The sequence below is a fragment of the Alternaria hordeiaustralica genome, assembly GCF_023758085.1.
Source record: "Alternaria hordeiaustralica strain BMP 2776 chromosome Unknown scaffold_13, whole genome shotgun sequence".
Classification (NCBI taxonomy): Eukaryota; Fungi; Ascomycota; class Dothideomycetes; order Pleosporales; family Pleosporaceae; genus Alternaria; species Alternaria hordeiaustralica.
In genome coordinates, this window is record NW_026056785.1 from 345,732 (window position 1) to 368,684 (window position 22,953).

At 54.4% G+C, this 22,953-nt stretch overlaps 8 protein-coding genes across 8 annotated transcripts; 3 read left to right on the plus strand and 5 right to left on the minus strand.

Moving 5' to 3' along the window:
* Positions 1 to 988: 988 nt before the first annotated feature.
* On the minus strand, positions 989 to 2,752 carry J4E84_006684 (uncharacterized protein; the record flags this gene model as incomplete). The annotated part of the gene is made up of 1 exon (XM_049389272.1): positions 989 to 2,752. One exon carries the CDS (start codon positions 2,750 to 2,752, stop codon positions 989 to 991), a length of 1,764 nt encoding a protein of 587 aa, XP_049242981.1.
* A 4,282-nt stretch (positions 2,753 to 7,034) lies between these two features.
* On the minus strand, positions 7,035 to 9,137 carry J4E84_006685 (uncharacterized protein; the record flags this gene model as incomplete). The annotated part of the gene is made up of 1 exon (XM_049389273.1): positions 7,035 to 9,137. One exon carries the CDS (start codon positions 9,135 to 9,137, stop codon positions 7,035 to 7,037), a length of 2,103 nt encoding a protein of 700 aa, XP_049242982.1.
* Positions 9,138 to 10,658: 1,521 nt separating this feature from the next.
* On the minus strand, positions 10,659 to 12,645 carry J4E84_006686 (uncharacterized protein; the record flags this gene model as incomplete). Its single annotated transcript, XM_049389274.1, has 2 exons — positions 10,659 to 12,383; positions 12,433 to 12,645. 2 exons carry the CDS (start codon positions 12,643 to 12,645, stop codon positions 10,659 to 10,661), a joined length of 1,938 nt encoding a protein of 645 aa, XP_049242983.1.
* Positions 12,646 to 14,162: 1,517 nt separating this feature from the next.
* Positions 14,163 to 15,881, plus strand: PRP45 (mRNA splicing protein; the record flags this gene model as incomplete). Its single annotated transcript, XM_049389275.1, has 1 exon — positions 14,163 to 15,881. One exon carries the CDS (start codon positions 14,163 to 14,165, stop codon positions 15,879 to 15,881), a length of 1,719 nt encoding a protein of 572 aa, XP_049242984.1.
* A 615-nt stretch (positions 15,882 to 16,496) lies between these two features.
* On the plus strand, positions 16,497 to 17,579 carry J4E84_006688 (uncharacterized protein; the record flags this gene model as incomplete). The annotated part of the gene is made up of 3 exons (XM_049389276.1): positions 16,497 to 16,721; positions 16,788 to 17,300; positions 17,352 to 17,579. 3 exons carry the CDS (start codon positions 16,497 to 16,499, stop codon positions 17,577 to 17,579), a joined length of 966 nt encoding a protein of 321 aa, XP_049242985.1.
* A 463-nt stretch (positions 17,580 to 18,042) lies between these two features.
* J4E84_006689 (uncharacterized protein) lies at positions 18,043 to 19,945 on the plus strand (the record flags this gene model as incomplete). The annotated part of the gene is made up of 3 exons (XM_049389277.1): positions 18,043 to 18,999; positions 19,051 to 19,564; positions 19,626 to 19,945. The coding sequence occupies 3 exons, from the start codon at positions 18,043 to 18,045 to the stop codon at positions 19,943 to 19,945; spliced, it is 1,791 nt and encodes a 596-aa protein (XP_049242986.1).
* A 226-nt stretch (positions 19,946 to 20,171) lies between these two features.
* On the minus strand, positions 20,172 to 20,566 carry J4E84_006690 (uncharacterized protein; the record flags this gene model as incomplete). The annotated part of the gene is made up of 2 exons (XM_049389278.1): positions 20,172 to 20,359; positions 20,419 to 20,566. 2 exons carry the CDS (start codon positions 20,564 to 20,566, stop codon positions 20,172 to 20,174), a joined length of 336 nt encoding a protein of 111 aa, XP_049242987.1.
* Positions 20,567 to 20,871: 305 nt separating this feature from the next.
* On the minus strand, positions 20,872 to 22,405 carry J4E84_006691 (uncharacterized protein; the record flags this gene model as incomplete). Its single annotated transcript, XM_049389279.1, has 2 exons — positions 20,872 to 22,221; positions 22,400 to 22,405. The coding sequence occupies 2 exons, from the start codon at positions 22,403 to 22,405 to the stop codon at positions 20,872 to 20,874; spliced, it is 1,356 nt and encodes a 451-aa protein (XP_049242988.1).
* Positions 22,406 to 22,953: the final 548 nt, after the last annotated feature.

Sequence of the window (22,953 nt, forward strand, 5' to 3'; positions counted from 1 at the left end):
TCTACATCATCTAGTGGTACAAATGTAAATCTGACCCATCTCTGCAAGATAAGAGTTGTGCAGATCGCCGTTCTTGGTCACGGAGGGATAAAAGGAAGGGTTGAACTGGTAACACAGCTAGTGGTTGGTGGGTGGGCTAAAGGTAGTTGCGGTGTGAGATGGGTAGCTCGCGCGGTTGAGATTGCGGCTCTGTGGAACATGAGTGAGGAAATTATCATTGGAGTCGTGCTTTTTGTTCGTGCTAGCAGATGCGAGTTTAGATAATCGTAAACACATTTCCGTTGGTGGACAGGACTCATATGCGAGAAGAAAGTCTTCGATCAGGTTGAAAATCCATTCAAGTTACTACTTTAAACTATATACTATGTGTGATGATGCGTGACATGTGTATGTCCTAAAAGAGACCTCCACGTCTACAGAAACAATAAAAACAAGTACCATGCCCATCAGGCTCATCATCTCATGTCCATCTCAGCTCATCTCGTACCAAGCGAGCGTAGTATACGTATCGATACCAAAGACCAATAAGTCCAAAAAAGCGAATGTGTCCAGGTCTAGCCCGGCGCAGCAGTGTCAATACAATACAACGAAAGTAATCACAAGACGTACATACACGTCTTGCTCGATGGGGTTGGAGCAATAGAAAAGCGATTGGAAAAGCTGCTGCATCGAAATGTATTTCAATTTCGATGTGTATATGCAATTGTACAGAGATGGTTGAGTGTGAGACTTGACAAACAAGACGAGGAGACGGAGAAACGCCAAACGCAGCACTTGCGTGTAGTTGGTCGTGGAACTGAACATCAAGGAGATGGGAGATAGTAATGGGAAAAACCGTTCAACGCCTGTGAAACAATTGCAAATATGATCCCGGTGTTTCGTCCGATAGCATCCGGGAGTTGGGTATCCTGTGAGCAGTTTGATGCCTGTGTCGATGTGTATGTGCGTATGTGTATTTCGCTTTATAGTTCAGAGTGTGACGGAACTACTAGTAAACATACGTAGCAGTCCTGCTGAGACCAGGTTTACTGGCAAAGCCTCTGTCGGAATCACCAGATCTCGGTGCCCATCTGACGTCCTCGGGACCGTATCTACGGCTGTATTGGACATCGTTTTGGTCGATGCTTTGCTGGCGTACCCTGTGCCGGGGCTCGCTACCGATTTCACCGTAGAGTCTGCCTGAGCGGCCGCGTTCTTCGCGAACAGGCGAGATGTTGCGACTTGACTCCGTGCGGCTTGGCATCGATGGCCGGGGCACGGTCTTGTATGATGCAGTGGTGGGTTCTGCGGGACGGTTGGGGCCAATCGGGGGCTTGCCGATGGGCGACTTTGAACGGTGTTGGCGTTGGGATTGGGGTTCGCGAACAACGTGGCGAGGGGTGGGGGTTGGTGGGTCTTGGGACACGCCAGCTCCGGGAACGGGGTAGTAATATGTCTTGACGGTCGACGATGGTGGTACGCTGGGGAAAGCGTCTCGCTCGGGGCTGGCGTACTTCTCAGGGCTGCTGTTGTATTGCTCTGGAGTCATGGCCTCGCGAAGACCAGACGGGCGAGGAGCGGTGGCTTCCTTCCTGCGCGAGGAGGTGTTTGGGATGGTAGGCATAGTCGACGATCGACTCAGCGAAGGTGCTGGAGGCGTGTTCTCAGCATACCTGGCGGGCCTGCTGTCGGTGTACGAGCGCTGAGGCATTCCGCGGAGCTCAGCAGGTGATGAGGTCGTGTGCTTGAAGCTGGGTACCCGTCTCTCCTCACGGCGAGGCTCGTCATCCCACTCGACAACCTCGGGAATACCGCGATCGGTACGGTCGGTGTCACGACGGGACAGAGAAGGTCTTTCCTTGCTGGGACGAGCAGATGACCTGCGGACGGGCTCGGGACGAGCACTGTCGCGTCGAACCATCCGAGGTGGGTCGGAGGTGTAGTAGTCGCGCGAAGAAGCCCTGGCGGGCGACGGTCGGGAAGATAGGATATCCGCCTCGACATGGGCGCGTGACTTGTGCTGGTATCGGAGCGCCTCTTCTTCCTGGACGCTCATCTTGCGTGCAGCAGGGACAGTGTGGGTGGTGGTGCCGGCATATCGGTTGTCTTCATAGGTGCGGCGCTCTTCTGCCTTGCGCCGAGCATCCTCTTCAGTGCGGGCCTTGAAGGCTGCCTCGTAGCGCGCCTTCTCGTCACCCGATGACTCACTGTCGACTTGGGTGAACTTGCGGTCGCTTCGGGTCTCCTTGGCACGCGTTTTCTCGCGATCTGAGCGCGATCTGTCTTCTTTGACGTGTCGCGAGCTCTTGGACTCCTTCTCGCGAGTGGATCTGGAGGATGATGTGGGTTTTGAGGGTTGGGCGTGGTATCGTGCGTGGTAGCGGTCGTCTTCCTCGCTCGCTCTGGGAGCGCGGTACTCGGTGGTGTATCGCGAAGGGCCGTTTGCGGCAAAGGAAGCACCGCCTGATGTGGGGACGTCGAAGCGTGCAGTCCTGTCGCGCGGCGCACCTCCTCGCGCCGCCTTCTCCTTGCGCAGCTTGTCGAGCGTGATTTGCGCGTCGTACTTGCTCCGCTTCTCGTCGTCAATGAGGCACTCGTAGGCCTGCTGGATGTTGTGAAACTCCTCCTGTTTCTGCTCCTTCAACGCGGGGTCGGTGACCTTGTCGGGATGGCACTTGAGGACGAGTTTGCGGTAGGTGGCCTTGATAACGGCGGCGTCGACCGTGTTGGCGACGCCCAGGGCCTTGTAGTGATCGGGGAGGGGGTCGTCCATGGCGGCAATCGGTGTGGGGAGAGGATTGCTGGGCGGGTGTGGGGTGTGGAATAGCTCTTATAGTGTGACAGCAACGACTGCTTGCGACTCAGGCCTGACACATGCGGATCCGGGCAATGCAGCGAGTGGAGGAGCAAGCGAGCCTGTGGCGGTGTTGGGCGGATGTCTGGCAGGCCGCAGCAAAAGCAAGGGCAGGAGCGATGGGCTTTGGGCGAGGCGACGGTGTGGGAGCCCTATAAGGAGAGTCGGGTGCAGTATGTGCCGTGGTGAGAGCAGAGCGGACGGAGCGTGCGGGTGTTCCTGCACGGCCTGACGAGGATGGCTTGCTTGAAATCGGCTGACCTAAGGAATTGTGGGTCGCTCAGGGACACAGACAGCGCGGATCGAAGATGGCGGAAACGTGGCGAAGAGACAAAAAAACTCGGATCAAAGACGCTGGACAAAGGAATTGTAGTGCTCGGCCGGCGGTCAGGGACAGGAGTGAGGCTGTGTTGTGCTCGCGACTGCGCTGCTCGTTGCCCGGCAGCGATGGCTCTGCTTGCAGGCCGTAAGTTGCGGTGTGGATGGCTTTGCGACGTCACCGTCAACCGTGCCAAAAAATGCCAATAGGATCCGGCGGGCGGTAGTCGGGATCGCACCGCGTAGTGTGGACTTTAAGAATCGTGGGAGAAGAATAAGATTGCGGCTTCGAAGAATAGAACAATGTGTGCAACGGGTAATATGGATTTGGAGAGCAGTCAGCCTGCACGCTTTGGGGGTGCAGTTGTGACTATATCAGGCTCTCATGCACAGAGCCCCAGGGCTTCGACAGCCGTCGAGGGCATCCCTGTGCCTCGCACTTGTCTGCTTTGTACCAAACTCGTCGCCGGCTGAAAAGAGCGTCACAGCCTCGACTCGACGCTGACTAGTCCCCGCTCCACGCCCATCGCATCGCATCGCGCAAGCCGCTGCTTCACATGAGCACCAGCACCGCTGCACGTCTCGTCGTCGGCCACGGCGGCTGCAAAACACACAGCCCAATCACGCCCAGCGCCCTCCACATGGCCCGTTTCGAGACTGGCGCCAAAACCGCTGCTGATAGGACCAACCCCCAGCATGGCCTGCATGACCACCGAAGCCCCAAGAAGCCATGCCAGAAGCGTGGAAGCACGATGTGACCACACCTGCTGTCCAATCGTGAAATGCTCACCAACCCCACCATGAACATTTGCAAGACATGACGAATCCAGCTGCACCCCAAGGGTACAGGTGAAGCACAAAGCCAGCACCGACAGCCAACTCGTCACATTCGAGATCCACCCAGGCAATCCATCCTCTGCAGCGTCCGAGACACATGTGTTCCCCAGCTCAGACGGTAGCAGTCACCGGGCCTTCGGCACCCATCAATGCACATCCTCCGCACATCACTCGAGGCACGATGGGGGGCATCCCTGTGGCCCGTCGCAACTCAGGTCAGGGCACGGCGGTTGCGTCGCCCGTCAGGCAATATTTTGCTCTCCGTCCCAAGCCATGTGAGAGAGGATAGATTTGCTGCCACTCGATCCGTCCCGATGGCAGACGTTAGCCCGTGGCTTGATAGGACGATAAGATACGCTTATGCGGGGGTAAGGCGGGGCACTTCTGCATGTCACGCCCAATCGTGACATGGTCAGCTCACAAAGCCCACGAAGCACGTCCTCCTACGTGGTCCTCGTCCATTGCACGCACCGCACTGAGTAGGACACGAATGTGCTATAAACCAGCAGCAGTATGATGTAGGTGTTGGCTCGACAAGTGTGCTTTGCTGGCTAGGAATGAGATCATTTGGGACAGGTACGCTGCAGTTGATCCGTCATCCCACATTAGCTAGCATTATCGTGGTCCCAAAGAGCCCCATACAGGCAACTCCATATCGACGACTATCGGCTTATTGTAGGCAACCGACGTTCTGCCAGCGACCCTCGGACCCAGATACGCTGCGTTGATCACCATGGTCTGGCTGCGTTCTTCCGTCCCTGGTGGAGGCATACCCCTCTGTCGTTCTGCGAGACGCTGAGTAGCCTCGTCAGGACACCCATGTCCGGTATCGCTCTCATCTGGATGCTCATCTGCATCGCCCCCTCGCCGTCCTCCTCCACTAATCCCTCTCCACAGCGCCTCGCTGTCCCGCAGGGCAACATCAGTGAGGCTCGCTGGTGCCGTCGGGATAAGCTTCTCACCACCACCGGACGGGGGCTGACGCCCTGTCTGATCCGGTGCAGACGTCGCATCAGGCTGGCCTTCCAGACGGTCCCCTCGCGAGTCAGGCTGCAATTGACGTGTCAAGCTCGCATGGTGGTCGCAGCCCGAACCACGCCCTCTTCTCACCTGCATGCCCGTCGTCAAATCAACTAGAGAAAGTTTCTTGTTGGAGGCTCCTGGGTCGTTCCAGAACTGCACGCTTGGTACTAGGGTACCGATATCCATGGGCGTGGGTTGGTGATGTAGTAATGCATGTCTTTCTCTCCATTGTATCGTCTCCACGCCTCGTCCGTTGTGTATGTGGCCGCAGATGTTCAAGATCGGCCTGACTTGCTCTAATCTTCTTAACAACGCTGGGCATCCTTCCCTTATTCTGTCTTTCTGTCCGCTTGTTGCTGCTACTACTCCATCGCATCGCCCCTTGGGCGGTGTATGCGTAACTACGATATCCACTTCATTTGGAATCTTTTTCCACACTTCTTCTGCTTCGTCGGGTTTGTACTGAAAAGCCCAACTTGCAAGTTGCTGCTTGGGCGTACACGGACTCCCGAAGATGGTAAAGCACGTTCCCCGTTCTTTCAATCGTATCTCCGTATAGTCATTTTCAAGGTAGACGATGGACTTGGATTCCGTCAACAACTTCCTACACGCTTCTGTGTCTTGCGGCGCAGGCCATTTCCACGACCCTTCGTTTGCTCGAAAAAATGGAGGATCGAGCGTAATGTCGTGATTCCCTGTCACATCTCATCAGCAACTCTCTTTTCCATTATCTGTACCGCTTGAACAAGACCAAGGGCATACAGTACCAGCAACCACAATCTTTGCCTCAAACTCCTGCCGCTCAAGCCACTCCACCGTCCTCTTCAACTCCGCATAACTCCCCTGATTCGTCAAGTCGCCCGCGTGGATCAACACATCGCCAGCCGGCAACTTCGGCGTCTGATTATGCGTATCCGATATACAGACTATACGCGTTTTGCGCCGTGCCGACATGCGTAAGTAGGTTCATGCACACATGTGCTAGTTGGCAGCAGTAGTAGTGATCGTGGTGGTAGTGAGTTATCGTGTGATCGATCAGGTACACGCCAACCAAACAGCAAGAACAATGCCCAACTCCACGATCCAAGCTAACCCCAGCACACCCACCCAAAAACCTTCCTGTCATCATGCATCACTGCAAAGAGCCGTGGGAAAGAAGGTTTGGTGGAGTTAGTCCAGCAATCGCTATCACGCGGTTACGTCATTCCCCATCAATTTCACGTTCGAGGGCCTGGCCTGGCCTCGCCCATTTCCCAAACTCTCCGTACCGCGTACCGCGTACCGCAAAGACAGCAGCACAGTATTTGCTTTTTCTCATTATTCGCCGGTGATCAACAAATGTCCCGGCCTCTAGGGTCTTTAGTTCCCTCTAGTGATGCGACAGGAAGATAGACAGGTACATCCGCAGCACGACATCGCCTCATCCCCGGTTTTCCACCATATCGCCGCACCTCGGCTCGCTTGAGTGCGGTGTTGTGCATTTTTTGCCACCGCCACCCGTTTCGCGCAACCGATCTTGCGATGGCGAGTTCAGCCGCAATTCTTGGATCTGCGGTGGTTGGGAGATGCATGTGGGAGTGGTTGGGCGGAAAGAAAAACAGGTTGTTGGGGAATGTTGGCAATGCCGATGCTGGATTGCGATGGCGATGCGCGTGGGGATTGCGCTAGTACGGAAATGACGTTGCACGTGATGGATGCTTTGGGTAGGTTTGATGGGTGATGGGAGGCAGGTGCCATGTCGAGGCCAGCAATTTCATCTAAGGGGTTATCACGATATTGCAGAACGGAAGTTTTGTTCAGGCTTCACAGCCTTTTTTTTTGTTATTTTTAGAGTACATTTTTCTCGCGAAACAAGACTATGCAAAAACCAAAACTCCTTCGCTACAACTGAAGGGGTATCTTGACAATGACAAGCCTACTTAACGCCCTTATCAAAAGAAACCCAAGCCAACGTCGCCTCCGCGCCTCACTATGCCTAGGTGCTCCTCTCCTCCCCATGGACAGGGTAGTCGTCAACCTAGATTTAGCCATCGAGGACGACCTCAGCGGTCTCCTCGTCGTCGTCATCCAGGTTCATGTCGTCGTCTGACACCATCCAGGTACTATCAGAGTCCTCACCCAGGTCGACGACTGACGTATCACCACCCGCGGACGCAACGTTGCTGTCCAGGCTATCCCTCCTGTTGCCGTGGACAGCGTAGTTCGCATCGTCGTCGTCCAGGATGATGGGGGATCGGGAGCTGCTACCGCTGGGGACATTCCGTCCCGAGTGATGTGATCTGGAAGCCGGGGCCGGGGCCTCGAATGCGACGACTGGTCCGTCATCTAGGACGGCGTCTGTGCCCTGGATAAGCGCGTAGTCCCAGTCATTCGCCAGTCTTGAAGACCACTCTCTGTGTGCCCAACGAGCGATTTTGCTCTGGATCTCATAGCGAACCTGCTCCGAATGGAACTCTGACTCGAACTGTTCAGGAAACCAGCGCTTGAGTTCAAGGTCGCAGGTCTCCAGCCCTGCCAGATGACGGCGCGTGATTGCATCCATGGAAATCTGACACATTTTGTATACAAATGGTCCGCATGCACCTCCATCTTCTTTGAACCTGTTGTTGGTGTTTTGATCGGGACTGTTCCATTGTGGGAGGTACTTCCAATCCTCTGGGTCTTCATCAAGAATATGGAGCATTCCCATAGACACATCCCGGCCTAAGTCTTGATAGAATCCCAGTCTGACGAACAGCGAATCAATATAATAGCATTTCTTGGAAATCCGATCCAGAATGGCGAGAGACCAGTGTAATCCACTGTGGCCATCGTTTTCGACACCGCCGATGCCATCGTTGATGACGATGAAGATCCAATTCTTGTCAGCGTAACGTAACCTATACTGTTCGTATTCCGCAGTATATCCTGACATTTGGGCGAAGTAGCAAATCTGGGCCACGGTGGAGTTGGCGATGCCGATTTTGTGAGCGTCGCCGTTGTACTCGCGGCGAAGCACTTCAAGAGCCATGTCTAGACTCTCGTCACGCATCCATACTTCCGCACCATATATCCGACTGTTGGTAGCGCCAATATAGTTGAAGGAGTCGTTATGAAGGGTCACATCACCCAGCTCAAGGAACACTCCTCCGTTGTGGGTAGGCTGACCAAAGAAGACCGAGGCGAAAGCAGTATGTCGGGCAGGATGAGGAAGTTGCACCCAATGTGTAAGAGCGGGTAGCGGATCCACCTCCTTGTGTGGTAGCTCAGGGATGTCAAATGTCTTTGTAACGTCAGTGAAGTGCCCACTAAAGACAGGTTTCTGGTGACTGTTTACCTGAGATAATGCAAATTCCCAGTGATTTGTTTCTTGCTCCCATTCGGTGGTAGTATTCACATCGACGCTATAGCGGCGCTTCAACAGAGGGGGTCTTGTTTGCCTTGTGGGCAGATTCTCACGTTGAACACCGCGAGAAGAGATGATGAATATCTTGGCCGCTTGATATTTTATCAACCCACGTGTCTTCGAGAAGATGTTGCGTTGCATCTTTCGCTTAGCGAGTGATTCGGAGATGTCTGTAAAAGAGACCGCTCGATCAGGCGGCATGACCGTGTTGGATTTCGGTGGGGGCGGTGGAACACCTAATTCAGTCCACCAATCTGACGATACCGATGAACTTGGAGACTGGGGTTCTTCGTCCATGGAAGGCGTGTGTGGCGGTGTGACTGGCGGCGTCGTGGACATCTCGCCGGTGTGGTCTTGATTTGAGCGCGGGGAAGGAGGGCGGTTGTTGTCGACGTGCTCTTCCTCCGGTGACTGCACAGAGTCAGGCGCATTGTCCTGATATTGTGAAGCCATAGTTTCATCGCTGTGTGGCGGCGAGGATACCAGACCTTGCGTCTCGGTCTGTGGTGTGATGCCGACCGCAGGTGAACCTATGCTTGAATGAGAGTTAGCATCGCCGTCAGATGCAGTCACGACATTCGAACAAAGAGGTTCCGGCTCGGCTGGTGATGAGGATCTGACAGTTTCTGCCCGTACTGTGGATGGTGAGTCTGTCAGTGTGTCCACCTCGTCCGGTGCGGTAGGCGCGGCCTGGGCGACAACCTGGGCAGGCGCGCGCTCTTCAGAAATTTCGTCTGACATCGCAACGGCGCCGCAACGTTGTTTCCTGAGTGGAATGCTACGACTTGGCGATGGGGAGTGTGTGCGCTTGAAAGTGGTGGGGATTCGCGTAACGGCGGCGTTTGCGAAGGCCTGCGAATTGACAAACACTGCTGGCTCAGGCGCTAAAGCGGTGGCGGATGCGCTTGATGGCGAGTTTGCTGCAGTTGAATCCAAAGGCGAGTGCAAGTCTGTGTCGGTCGTGTGCGGATTGCGAGTTGCGGGCTGACCAAAAGGCGTATTTGCTGGGGTGGTGTCGTGGTCAAGAGTCGCAGTAGAAGCACTCGAAGAACGGCGTGAGCGGCGCTGCGTCATAAACCCACAACAAAAAAGGTCCATGGAAAGTGAATGCGGGTCGGTGCGCTCTTAAACACTGTTTGCTCCAGCGCAAAGAGCGTGATTGTTTCACAGCACGGATTCAGGGATGCCAGGGCATTCAGATAAGGCGAAGTCAGCGGTGAACAGAAGAAGGGGTCCTGAACTCAAATGAATACCATGCGATTCAGACATTTCGGTATGTACGGCACATTCGTTCCATGGTTGCCTGCGTTCGGGTGTGGGTCATCCAAAGAATATGGGGGAACCGCCCACATATATCTTGCAATTAACTACAAGGCCTTTGTGAATGGTCAGTATTACCGACAAGCGACGGCTCGTCCAGTTAACAGCCAGCAATGAACAATGCTGCGAGGGTCCGATTCGTAGCCTGCAGTAGACCTTCTTCATTATATTCGTGGGATTCACCCAAAATGACTCCAGGTCGCAGATGCCTGGCCATATCAGACGCGCCGAAGCAGTGAAAGTGTGGGCATTGCGTATCGTTCCTAGAGTTCGGTCTGCGAAGGTGGAGCCGTAACCTTGAGCATTGTGTCAGCCTTCATTTCATAGATGCACAAAAGGGGTTCGTAACTGATGTATATATTCACAGAGGAAAAGGCGATTTTGATATATGTACACGAAGTTTCAACACTCACGTTCTGAATGGAAAGAAGAAGTAGCAAGGAAAAACACGATCTGGTGTTGGTATATGGAACTAACGAAAACGGCAAACGGAAAAAAAGACAAAGAGATCATGAGATGCTGACGGTGAATCGATCCTGCGCCCACACGCTTGTCCCCTTACGTGCAAGAAACGCTGATAAAAAAAATGCTCCGTAGTTAGCCCCTTTTGATGGCAAAATATGCAAAGTCGTGAGAACGCTCTTTCTCTCACAATGCTTGGTAGAAACTCCTTCGTGGTAAATCGCACAGACTTCTTAGCCTTGCAAGGCTGAATAAAGCAGATACTCCTTCTGACATGTCTCCGTGCGCGTCTGTCCCTATATCTCTGTACTGACTCGGTGTTCTATGGTGCGCCTCTGTTGGTGTGCCCATGGCGAATCCGGTCTCAAATATGAGAGTCGCGGGGTCATTGCGCGTGGACCAAAGAGGAGACTGGGCATACTATGAGGGTGACGTCAAACATTAACGCAAGCTCAAAGAAATGCGAGAGCTTTGCTTTGCTCACTCTCCGATACTTGTTCCCCTCAAACGTCTCCCCAGGCTTACGCTGCGCCCGATGTCGGAAACACCACCGACTGAGTGTCTGTTGTTTGGGTTTCGAGCGACGCTCAATTGTGCTCTTGGTCGTAGTCCTCCCGTCAGGGTCTTCTCGTAGTTGGCTGGTGAGCCTTCACGGCCTAGGTTGTGACCGTAGCGGCTTTGGTTTTCCCGGAACAACAAACTATGCTCGTTGGAGGGCGTACTACTTGAAACACTAGGCCGGCGGAGACTGGCGGTGGTTTGAAGAGCGGGTGATGGCTGTAGATCAGGCATTGGTTCGCGGGAGGTGTACTGTCTGCCACCGGTGAACCGTTTTTGATCTGACTGACCACCGTGACGGGCTCTAAAGTCGATGGAGGTCATCGCACGGGAAGGCGCACGGAAAATTGGATCTTCGTCTTCTTCGTCCACACTGTTGCGTGTCTGGTGGAGACTGGTGCCTGCTCGTTGCATGCGTGACGGAGTGTGTCTATCGTCGTAAGGTTCCTGGCTGCCACCTCTTTGGCTGCGGCCGGAGTCATCGATAAGCATGCTGGTTCTCCGAGCCTCGATGCGTGACATGGCTCTACTAGGACTGACACCAGATAACGTGTTGCTTTCGGGTTCGATGCTCTGTCGGATAGTCGGTGAATCGCCATTGATCTGTACACTCGGCCGACGTGATAGTGTGGCTGTGTTGGATCGGAAGGCTGGACTGGCAAGACCGGTCTTGGTGTCGCACAGAGCAATGCAGAGCTCGGTGAGACTGCGACAGAGGTTGTCGGCTTTGCGACGAACCTGGCGGTCTGAGACGACAGAGCCGTTGATGATGGAGCTAGCAGAATGGAGTGTGCCCTGCGGCCCTGCACTGCCGCTCATCTCTGCCAGCGCAAGTGCTTCGGTTGCAGTCGCTTCCAGGTTGCGGTAGACAGTTGGGGAGACGTACTGTCTAGCTTTACCGAGAGCTTCGCGCAACAGAGGATGGGTCTTGTTGTTATTGGGAGTGTGAGTGCCGACTGTCGACTCGGCAGGCGACGGATTCGACTTTCGCTGCTGATTCGGCGAAGAAGAGACTGTCGTAGCAGAGGTATTGGCCGTCCGCGGGCGCTCAGCCGATGCTTGGTTTACAATGGCACCCGATGTCGAGGGTATCTTGCCGCCCATCTCGATCTTCCGTATCCTGGACTTGAGCTCGTCCAGCTCGTCCCACACAGACGCGGCCGGCCCTGTAGAGCCATGTGACTCGGTACCGTCGGCGCGCGAACCAGCCTCAAACGATGTCTCCACCTGCGGCGTGCGCGGCTCGTGTGACAGGTTCGACGGCCTGTAGGGGTGAACCGGGGTGCGACTGGGCGGGGTTTGATGTACCTCAGGCTGAGATCCTCGTCTCGTTGAGTTCGAGAACTGGGCGAGGAAGTCGCGCGGTGAGAGCTCCGAGTCGCGTCGGGTGGAGCTGAAGGAGGCTTTGTGGTTGAGGTCGCGGGTCCGTATGGCTTCGGGTGCAGGTGAGTTTGGCGACCGCTCGTATCTGGAGGGAGTGGGCAGGAGCGATGACCGACGTATGCCGCTGGACCTGGCTTCGAGGGCAGCGCTGGAGGGTATCCTGCTGGTGGTTGGTGTGACTAAGCTCGACTGGACCTGGACGGGCGAGGGCGACTGCAGGGCCGAGGGGAGCGACTGCCGGTTGTTGACGCGGGCGACTCGTGACTGGGTCGTTAGCTACCATCCATGCGCACACCGTAGCTCCATTGCTCACCTTCAATCGGTCGCGCGCTGTCGGGTTCTCTGGGCGCGGCGGCTTGGGCGCACTGTCGGCGGCGATGTTCAGGAACAGGTCCTCCTTCTCGCCGTCTGTTCCTGGCGTCGCGGGCGCAGGCGCTCCCCGTCCGCTATGCGCCGCGTGGTAGTCCTCCATGCGGCTGCGGGGGCCAGAGTCGTACTCGGACGACTCGTCGGTGGAGCTCGCCATTCGTCGCGGCGGGGGCCTCGCACTGCTGGTCGAGGCTCGTCGGGGGTGGGGTCGGGGGCGGGTGGCCGGGTCTGCGGTGCTTGTTTGTTGTGGTGGTCGCGGGGCTTCGCTGGGGGATGTGCCTGGGTGGGAGCTAGTGGGGGATACCAGGCCGGACTGGAGGAACTGCTGCTGCGCATAGGCAAAGTCGGCGGGGTTCTGCGAGCTGCGGCTGCGAGTAACGAGGGTGACGGGAGGGCCGCGCGAGTTGTCTATGCCATGGCCGCTGTGCGAGGCTGGGGGACGGCGGGCGGACGCGGCGCTGACTGACGGCAGGCGCAACAGCGTGGGCGGCTCCGGGGCCGTGTTGGTGCGGGCGTGGGTGGGCTTGCTCGGGGGCGTGCTCTGCGACAAAGAGTTGCGCCGCTGGGTGGTGGTGTGTTGTGGTGCTCCTCCAGACGATTTCCGAGAATGGGTCGGCATAGCTGCAGGCCTGCGCTGGCACACCAGACAGGGATGGCGGACAACGTTTCAGAATACTCAGCCCGTCATGGCTGCTTTTGCGACCCACAGTCCGCGCGCGAGCCGTTGAATATTGCCAATTCACTCTTCAAAGTTCAGAGGTTGATGCTGCGACGCTGGGGATCCCTAGCATCTTGACCTTGGCCGTTTGCGTCTAGGGTCCCGGGCCACTCTGCACGAGATGTCACAGTCCTTTCTGGAACGAATGGCCGCCTTCGAAACCGTCTCTTAGCAACGGCATGATGTGCAGCGACTAGCCGTGCTCTGGCCTTGACCTATATCGCACCCTATATCGCACATCACTCGCTCGCCTCTCTCGACTACCAGCGTGTCAAAGACGCCTCTACCCGACTAACTTTCCCTGTAAGCTGACCTTTACCTGCGCGATTATTACCTCGCCATTGTGCTGTCTGGCCCAAAAAGCATGCTGGCTCTCATTTCGTCCGGTGAACGCACACCGCCGCTTGGCCGTTAGCAGGAACCACTTCCAAGCTTCTCCCGCTGAGATAACAGATCACGATTGTGACTGCAAAAACATTGTGCTGACTGACTCTGTTCCTGCATTCGCAATCCTGGTCAACGGCAGGTTGTAAGCGAGTAGCAGCGACGGACGGGACTTTTACCCATGTCAGTTGCAGGTAAGATTCACCGGCGCCTGAGTCGTGAAGATTAAGGCCAGACATCCTCTCTCCTGTAGCAGACACTGTAATCTCGCGCGCAATACAAGGTTCGCTGGCTCAGATTCTATATCGATAGTGAAAGTCTCATAATTACAGACGGAATTGCGCGCTTCGTCTCGTTGATTGGCTTTGCATCGTAAAGGGAACAGAGTAGACAGTGGACGTGCTGTGTTCCAATGTTGTAGGCAGCCACACGCACGTGACCTCGGCGGTGGCTGAACCAGAACGCCGAGGGTCTGATGAAATCTTGCCCAGCAACATCATCACCACCACCAGTGCCAACCGCGATACCCAACCCTCATAGCATCGCGATCTGCCCTCGCGCCTACACCGACCATGTCCGTTGCAGCTCTATCCAAGTCGCTGCCAAAGCCGAAATACTCGGGCGAAGAGGAGGAGCTCACCAACAGCACGCGCGTGCTAACCGCAGAGCAATATGAAGCGCAAGTAGTCGCGAAGAAGGGCCCGCCGCCCTATGGCCAGAGGCAGCACTGGAGGCCCCGCGCGCCTGAAGGTAAGCAAAACACGTATGGAAGACACACGGGAGAACCACTGACATCACCAGACTTTGGCGATGGAGGCGCATTTCCGGAAGTACTCGTCGCGCAGTACCCGCTCGACATGGGAAAGAAGGGCCAACCATCCACATCCAACGCGCTTGTGAGGAGAGTCGACGGCGAGGGCAAGACCAAGTACGACGAGATCGCGCGACGCGGACACGGCGATTCGAGGATTGTGCAGGCCAGCTTCAAGGACCTCATTCCTCTGCGCCAACAGGCAGACGCTGGCGAGCTGGACTTGTCGCGTCCTTCTGCGGAGGTTGTCCAAGCAACCAAGGAGAAGACTGAGCAGGCCCTCATGGCCCTGGTTCAAGGGCAGACTGCCGCGCAACGGCCCAAGAACGTACAGGGCAGGAAGAACGACGAGCCGACCTTCGTCAGATATACACCCACAGCTCAGCATGGCCAGGCTCAGGGCCAGACGCGCATCATCAAGATCCAGCAAAGACAGATCGATCCCATGGAGCCGCCCAAGTTCAAGCACAAGCGCATTCCTCGCGGACCACCATCGCCCCCTCCACCCGTCCTGCACTCGCCGCCGCGAAAGCTGACCGCCGAAGACCAAGAACTTTGGAAAATCCCACCCCCAATCAGTAACTGGAAGAACCCCAAGGGATACACAGTGCCACTAGACAAACGTCTAGCAGCCGATGGTCGCGGCTTGCAGGACATCACGATCAACGACAAGTTTGCTCAATTCGGCGAAGCGTTGCAGGCAGCCGACAGACATGCACGAGAGGAGGTTAAGCAGCGTGCGATCATGCAGCAAAGATTAGCAGAGAAGGAGAAGCTACAAAAGGAGGAGCACCTGCGAAACCTGGCGAAAGAGGCACGAGAACAGCGCGCCAACACCTCCCGAAGACGGTCACAAAGCGAATCGGACACTGATTCAGAAGAAGAGGCAGTGCGGAAGCGAATGGACGCTCGCAAGGAGAGGCGCGAAGACTTCCAACGCGAACTCCGTCAGTCGCGGATGGGTACCGAGCGCAAGATCCAGATGCTGGCTCGGGAGCAGAATCGTGATATTTCTGAAAAGGTCGCACTCGGTCTGGCAAAGCCGACACAGAGCGGAGAGTCCATGTACGACTCGCGGCTGTTCAACCAGTCCAGCGGATTCAACGCTGGCTTCAACGAGGACAACCACTACGACAAGCCTCTCTTCGCAGCTCAGGATGCTATCAGTAGCATCTATCGCCCGAGTGTACAGCAGGATGACGGAGAGGACGAAGGGCAGACCTACGACCGGATCACCAAGTCGAGCAAGTTCGAAGTCCTTGGAAAGGCCAAGGAGGGCTTCAAGGGTGCGGATCTGCAAGAAGCCCGGGACGGACCAGTTCAATTCGAGAAGGATACTGACGATCCGTTCAACATCAACCAGATGATTGACGAAGTTCGTGGTGAAAAGGGCGAGAAGACAGGAGAGAAGCGTTACGGCATCCAAGAGCCGGAGGGCAGATCAGCCAAGCGCGCCAGGGTTGATGATGACAGTGATTGAACGTCTTTTAGCATTATCGAGACATATTTTAGGCGTTTGGGTCTTTTGCATAGCTCGAGTTGCTAGTGCAATACTGTAGCATTTACTGCGATCAAAACGGTCATCATTGATCTGGCTCAATCTTCTTAATACAAAACTCATCACATGAAAATTAGGCGTCCATGGTCACAATAGCCTGCGCGATTGTGTTACCACACCTACGACAGTCGTCGTATATGCTTACTACCCGTCACTCTTCCATTGGCCAAGCCCCGAGGATCCCAGTCTCGGAAGGCGCACCTTCGTCGGAAAGCCGCACCGACAACAGCTTCCGTCTGCGTCTACCATCGACGCCATACACACCTTCGCTCCACAGCCCCACTGTGCTATGTCGTACGAAAGTACAAGCCAACGGCGAACCCTGAAGTTATGCGCCTTGCGCTGGTGTGCTTGACTGGCCGGCATGCTGCCGGCTGTCGGATCTCGATCGTACTGCTAATCGTTCGCTGTTTGCTAACATCCGAATCATACTTACTGCGCAGTACTTTAGGTCTAATCGCAATTGCATAGAGGGAATATAGCTCTGTCATTTGATATACTTTACTGCATCTTCAGGATCTCGTGGGGAAAGACGTCATGCCGGAAGAAACACAAGCTTCACAAGCTCACCACCCTTCCGCGGTATCGGATAGCCAGGATCACAAGTTCAATCCGAATTTCACTCAGGCGGTAATCAATGCGACGGGACCAAAAGCTACACCCAGGGTCAGACAGCTCACAGCGGGATTAATACGGCATCTCCATGACTTTGCGAGGGAGAATGAACTCACAGTCGATGAGTGGATGACAGGAGTTGAGTTGGTACGTCAGAGAGCTTTCCATGTTTGATATTGTGAGATATAACTCAGCATACTAAACGATGGGCAGATGAATGCAGCAGGTCGCATGTCAGACGCCAAACGCAACGAAGGTCAACTGCTCTGCGACATCCTCGGCCTCGAATCGCTCGTCGACGAGATCACGTACAAGCTCGCCTCTACTGCCGCCGACGAACCCACCGCGACTGCCATCCTAGGCCCCTTCTACCGCCATGATGCCCCGAAACTGCCCATGGGCTCCTGCATCGTCTCCAAAGAGATAAATGAGCAAGGCGATCGAACATTGATGCACGGCATCGTCACGGACTTTAGAACCGGGCAGCCTATCGAGGGCGCGGTGGTGGACGTATGGCATACGGCGCCGAATGGCTTATACGAACAACAAGACCCAGACCAGCCAGAGATGAATCTCAGAGGTAGGTTCACGACGGGCAAGGACGGCAAGTATAGCTTCTACTGCTTGAGGCCAGTACCTTACCCCATACCTTTCGATGGACCAGCAGGCAAAGTGTTGCAAGCGCTGGATAGGCATCCAATGCGGCCGGCACATATACACTTCCTGGTATGTGAAGCCTATGACGAACGTGCAGCCTGATGTGCTAACTTATCTTAGCTCACAGCGCCGGGCTACAAACCTATTGTTACTCAGATCTTCGACCGAACGAGCAAGTACATCGACGACGATGCCGTTTTTGCGGTCAAAGATTCCCTTCTTGTAGATTTCAATCCTTTTGAGGGAGATCCGAAGGCAGACTTTGAGCTGCCGTACGATTTCAAGATGGCGAGCTTCGAGGATGCAAAGAAGCACTCCGTTGCGGGGACGACAGAAGAAAGCGCGTGATCGGTAGAGGTTCAAGCTATCAAGGAACTTCAGCATCGTTTACGAGGTGTTTTCCGTTTGAAGCTCTAGTTGTCATGTTCTAATCGCAGCTATTTGTTTCCGATATCATTCCGATCTTGAGCCGATCTCCCCGCACTGTACTACTCCGCTAACCGTCTCCAACCGAACCGCGGCTGTCATACGCCTTACGCGCGCCCTAGACAGAGGCTAACATCATGTGAATGTTATGGTGTTTAGCGTCCGTGTTCCGTGCTGTTCCTGCTCTTCTTCTAAGACTTGCTTACGTATCTGCCTCGTTCGGAATCCTCGGCACAGCGCACGGTAAGCTTGTCGCGACTATATCTGCGCAAGGGTTACAACACATACGAACAACACAACTAACAGCCGTGGGATTCAGAGGTATTAACTAATCACTTGATACCTACAATACTCGAAAGGAGGAAGAGCTAGAGGACAGCCCATCATGGCAGATAACAGCAAGATAACCCTCGGCCGCTACATGTGGGAGCGAATCCACCAAATTGGTGTCGACACAATCTTCGGTGTACCCGGCGACTTCAACCTGCAATTCCTGGACTCCATCTACCTTACCCCAGGATTGACCTTTGTCACCAACCAAAACGAACTGAACGCTGCCTACGCCGCCGATGGATACGCCCGCATCAAGAACACGCCCGGATGTCTCGTGACCACGCATGGTGTGGGTGAACTTTCGGCTTTGAACGGCATCGCAGGTAGCATGAGTGAACACGTTAAAGTTGTCCATGTTGTTGGGCAAACTACGCGGGCCATGCAGAAGAACAACATGATGATCCACCACAGTATTGGAAACAAGCCAAATCACCAAATGTACAACAAGGCTAGCGAGGGGCTGAGGTTCGCGGCTGCAGAACTCTGGGATGTTGCAGATGCACCGAAGGAGATTGATAGGGTGCTACGGGAGTGCGTTATCAAGAGTGGGCCTGTTTACATCTTCTTGCCGCTGGATCTGAGTGCCGAGATGGTAGATGCTGGGTTATTGGAAACTCCCCTTGATATTGCGCCGCATGTGGATGAGAAGGCTCGGGATGAAGCGGTCAAAGCTATCGTGGCTGCAGTCGCTGAAGCTAAACAGCCAACGGTACTGGTAGACGCTCTCGTCCATCGCTTCAACGCTGTCCAGGAAGCTGCGCAGGTAGTCCGCAAGCTAAACGTTCCTTTCTTCTCAGCAACCATGGGCAAGGGCATTGTCGATGAGACAGAAGAGAACTTCGTTGGGGTATGGAACGGCGAAGTCAGTTCTCCGGGCGTCAAAGAAGCAGCGAAACAGGCAGACTTGGTAGTGACTCTGGGGTACATACCTGCTGACACGAACTCGGCTGGCTTCTCAAGACCGTTGGACGAGACTAACACCATCCACATCAACCCACACGACGTTGTTGTAAGTCCCTCGCATACCTCATCTGACGTCTATTGCTGACATACTTCCTAGGTCAAAGGCAAATCCTACCCCAACACACCCATCAAAGCCCTCCTCGAAGCTCTAACCACCGCCCTACCATCAACCCCCCAACACAAAATCCCCAAACCACAACTCCCACCACCCCGCACACCCCTCGACGCCAAATCAGCCCACCTAACGCAATCCCAACTCTGGCCCGCCATCCAATCCTTCATCCGCCCAGGCGACGCTCTCGTCAGCGAAACCGGAACCTCGAATTTCGGTCTCTGTGACATTGATTTCCCGTCTGACATCAGACTCGTTACGCAGATCTACTATGGCAGTATCGGGTTTGCTACTGCTGCGACGCTAGGTGTGGATATAGCGCGGAGGGAGCTCGACAAGAAAGGAGAGGGACGGACTATTCTCATGACGGGAGATGGAAGCATGGCTTTGACGATTCAGGAGATTGGGACGATGATCAAGGCGGGGTGTAAGGCGATTGTTTTTGTGATTAATAATGAGGGGTATACGGTTGAGAGGTTGATTTGGGGGGCGAGGCAACGTAAGTCTCCTCCTTTTCTCTACATTTAACGCGACACCGAACTAACCGCACACACCTACAGCATACAACGACATCGTCCCGCACAACTACTCGCACCTCCTGCCACTCTACCGCCACCCAGACCCCTCATCTTCCTTCCATCACGCAACCACCCTATCAGAACTCTCCGCCATCCTAGAGAAACCGCAGCTGCAAAACCCGCAGAACGTCCAGCTTGTGGAACTCGTGCTGGATAAGATGGATACGAGTTGGAAGTTGGGGACTGCGCTCGCGTGGAGGAGCGAGGAGCACAAGGAGTATCTTACTAGAGAGGGGTTTGTGGATACGTATGGCGGGTGGGGGTTGGATGGGAAGGCTGGGGGGAGTGTGAAGTGGAGTTGAGGTATGCATAGGTGGAGGAACTGAGAAGGAGAAGGGTTGTATGGAGCGTGTGTGTAGATGATATATCTGCTTGTATGCAACTCGATGATAACAAATCGGTTATCTCATAGATCAAACCCCTTGACTCTGATAGGTCATCATCATCATCATTCAGCTGTCTCCCGCTTCTTCCCATCCTTCGTCTGTCCCACAATCATGCTTCTCTTTCTCTCCGCCTCTTCTGTGTCTAAGCGAACACCCCCAATAAACAAAACCACACAACAATCAACTCGTAGATCATAACAGGCTGCCTCTCCCACCCATACATGACAGCCGCAAACCCCAATCTCAGCGGAATGGTCGAAGCCATCATGCGACGATTACCCTGGAAGGTAAAGATGAGTTGGTACCAGCCTACTGCTACTGCGCCAAGACCTTTTTTCCCTCTCGTTAGTCCAGGGTTGGGTATACATTGAAACTCATTCTCGACTTACCGATCGATTGTAGCGTTTTATCTGGACCCTCCATACCGGTGATCGCAGAGTATTCTTCTGGGTTGATGAACGGGTAGATGCCGAGGGCTATGTTGACGATGGAGTGGAGGATGAGGAGGAGGCGCGCCATGCGCGATATGGGTGACATTTTGGCGGGTACGAACGTAGTCAGCGGTGTCGAAGATGCTTAAAGAGATGGTATGACTGATGTTTGAGATGTTGCAGCGAGAAAGGTAGCTTTCTAAGACATGCGCACCAACCCCGCTAAGGCAAGGTGTGCCGTTTTTAGCGCCCACGTGGGCGCGAATGTCTCCTGGTCTGCGAAGTCTTGGATTTTAATCCACTTTTGTGATTATTTAGGACTCGCTGTCGATAGATGCATTTAGCACCTACGGTCGTGCGCGCATGAAAATAGACAATGCAGGTACAATTGACGTGCAGCCAACATGCGCCTCAAACACCATATCCAGGGTTGCCGAAACTACTACCAGCAGCCCACCCATCAAGATCATAGAACCACTCCGGACTCCTTCCAAAGTGAAAACCATCCACTGAATCCATGGGTAACCCCTGCATGTATGCATTGATATCGATATCAAACCCCGTGTTCACATCTCCCAGATCGCTATCCAGCATATTCAGTCCGTCCATCGTGCCGTCGAAACAAGAAAAGTCTGTACTGTTGCTGCTGCCGGTTTGGGCGCCGGTACCAGTAGGTAGATGCTTCCCGGTAATATCATCAGCGCCCTCGCCTCGACCATGCTCTTTCCCTGCGAAGCTGCTGGTGGAGGGACTGAGGTCGATGTCTTCGCCGTGCTCTTCACGGTATACTGCTGCCAGTATCTGACTCATTTCTTTGGTGGATGACTTTGCTGCTTCGAGCACAGCTGCTTCAGGGTCGGTGCCAGCTATCAAAGCGTCGATGCGTGCTAGTGCGCAGTTAATGAAGACGACACCCTTTGCATTTGTTTCGCCATTTTGGATGCGGGCGACTGCTGTGTGTTGGGATGATTCTAGGACTTGACGTAGGGCGTGGTACTGTGGTGGTAAAGATGTCAACCCTGTAGATGAGGATGCTGTGGTTGGGCGTGTAGATAGAAGAGGAGCGAACAGCGCCAATTCTTCTTTTCTTTCGTTGATCTGAGAGTTGAGTTCGTAGTATACGGTCGACATGGCGTAGAGAAAGAACGATTTGAAGAACCCCACGCATCGGTGCGTCATGCGCGTCCAGTCGTCTTCTTCTCCCGGTGACAACTCGGTTGCTGGTGCGTAGATCGCTAGTGAAGTATCTAGGCATATCTTCCGGGAGTAATGATAGCGTGGGTTCTCGCTTGCTTTGGAAAAGTAGGGGCGGTGGAGGCAGAGGACGAAGCGTCGGACTAGGGTATCAGACATCTTGATCTGGAATGGCGTGATGTTTTGTCCTGCTGCTAATGCTGATTTGAAGAAGATCGTTTTCTCGCGACAGACGCTGATGAGCTTGGTGCCGATACGCAGTACGTCGTCATATGATAGGTCGAAGCGCAGGTTGTTTATTACCCTAATGATCTCAAGGCGTGTGGGAAGCGTCTGTGTAAAAGCAATCTGTATGCTGCTGTCCGTGAATACGGTTGCTGGCTTCACATCGAGTGGTGTGTCTATGCCGTTTCCCATATCTTCGTCGTTGATGTTAGAGGGTGGCTTCGTATCGTAGTCGTTCACCGAGATCATAGGCGGCATGCCCATATCTAAGCTGCTTTGCGCAGTGATTTCCAGAACAGTCGCCCAAAGTCTTCGTCGCATCTCGCCATGATAGACACTGATCTTTGGGAAGTGAGACGGGTCGCGATGTAAGCCAAGATGCATCGCCGTCCGCAACATTGTACCTGCAGGTATCCATATATGGTCACCATCAATGCCACATACTTGACGTGCAATGAGAATCAATATCTGTATCTGCAATCCTATCATGTTGAGCCGCGACTTTGCATGAGGTGCACACTGCCATTCCGCTGCAGCTTGAATCCACTTCGCAGCTGAGACGCGAAGCTTGGCTTGGTCGGGCCCGGTGTAAAACGGCACGGCGATTGCGCATACCAGTAGAAACTTGTGAATAATGGACGGCTTTGCAGGCGTGGTACCGAGCCAGTATGCATCGTAGACTCTTCTGAAGGAAGGTACGTGCAGTACACGAAACACACCTTCGAAGGTACGGAGATAGCAGTCGACCAGTGCGTCGCTGATTTCTTTCGGAGGGATGCACGCCTGCAGTTCTGGAGAGATGGAAGGCTGCGACATGCGAGAGGCCTTGATGATGCGAGCCATTCGTTTGACCTCTGAGACAGTAGCATACAACTCAGTCGATTTGTTCCTATATACTGCAATTAGATTTACTGTCTTTGGAGAAAGACTGACAAAATGACATACACCTCTTTCCTGTTCGTATTGTAGTTCGTTGTAGTATTTGTATCACCGAGAGCGTCATACTATTACCCGTCAGTCAAACTCCCTTCGAACAAACACACCCCGACAAGGAAATCATCGCTATCATCACTT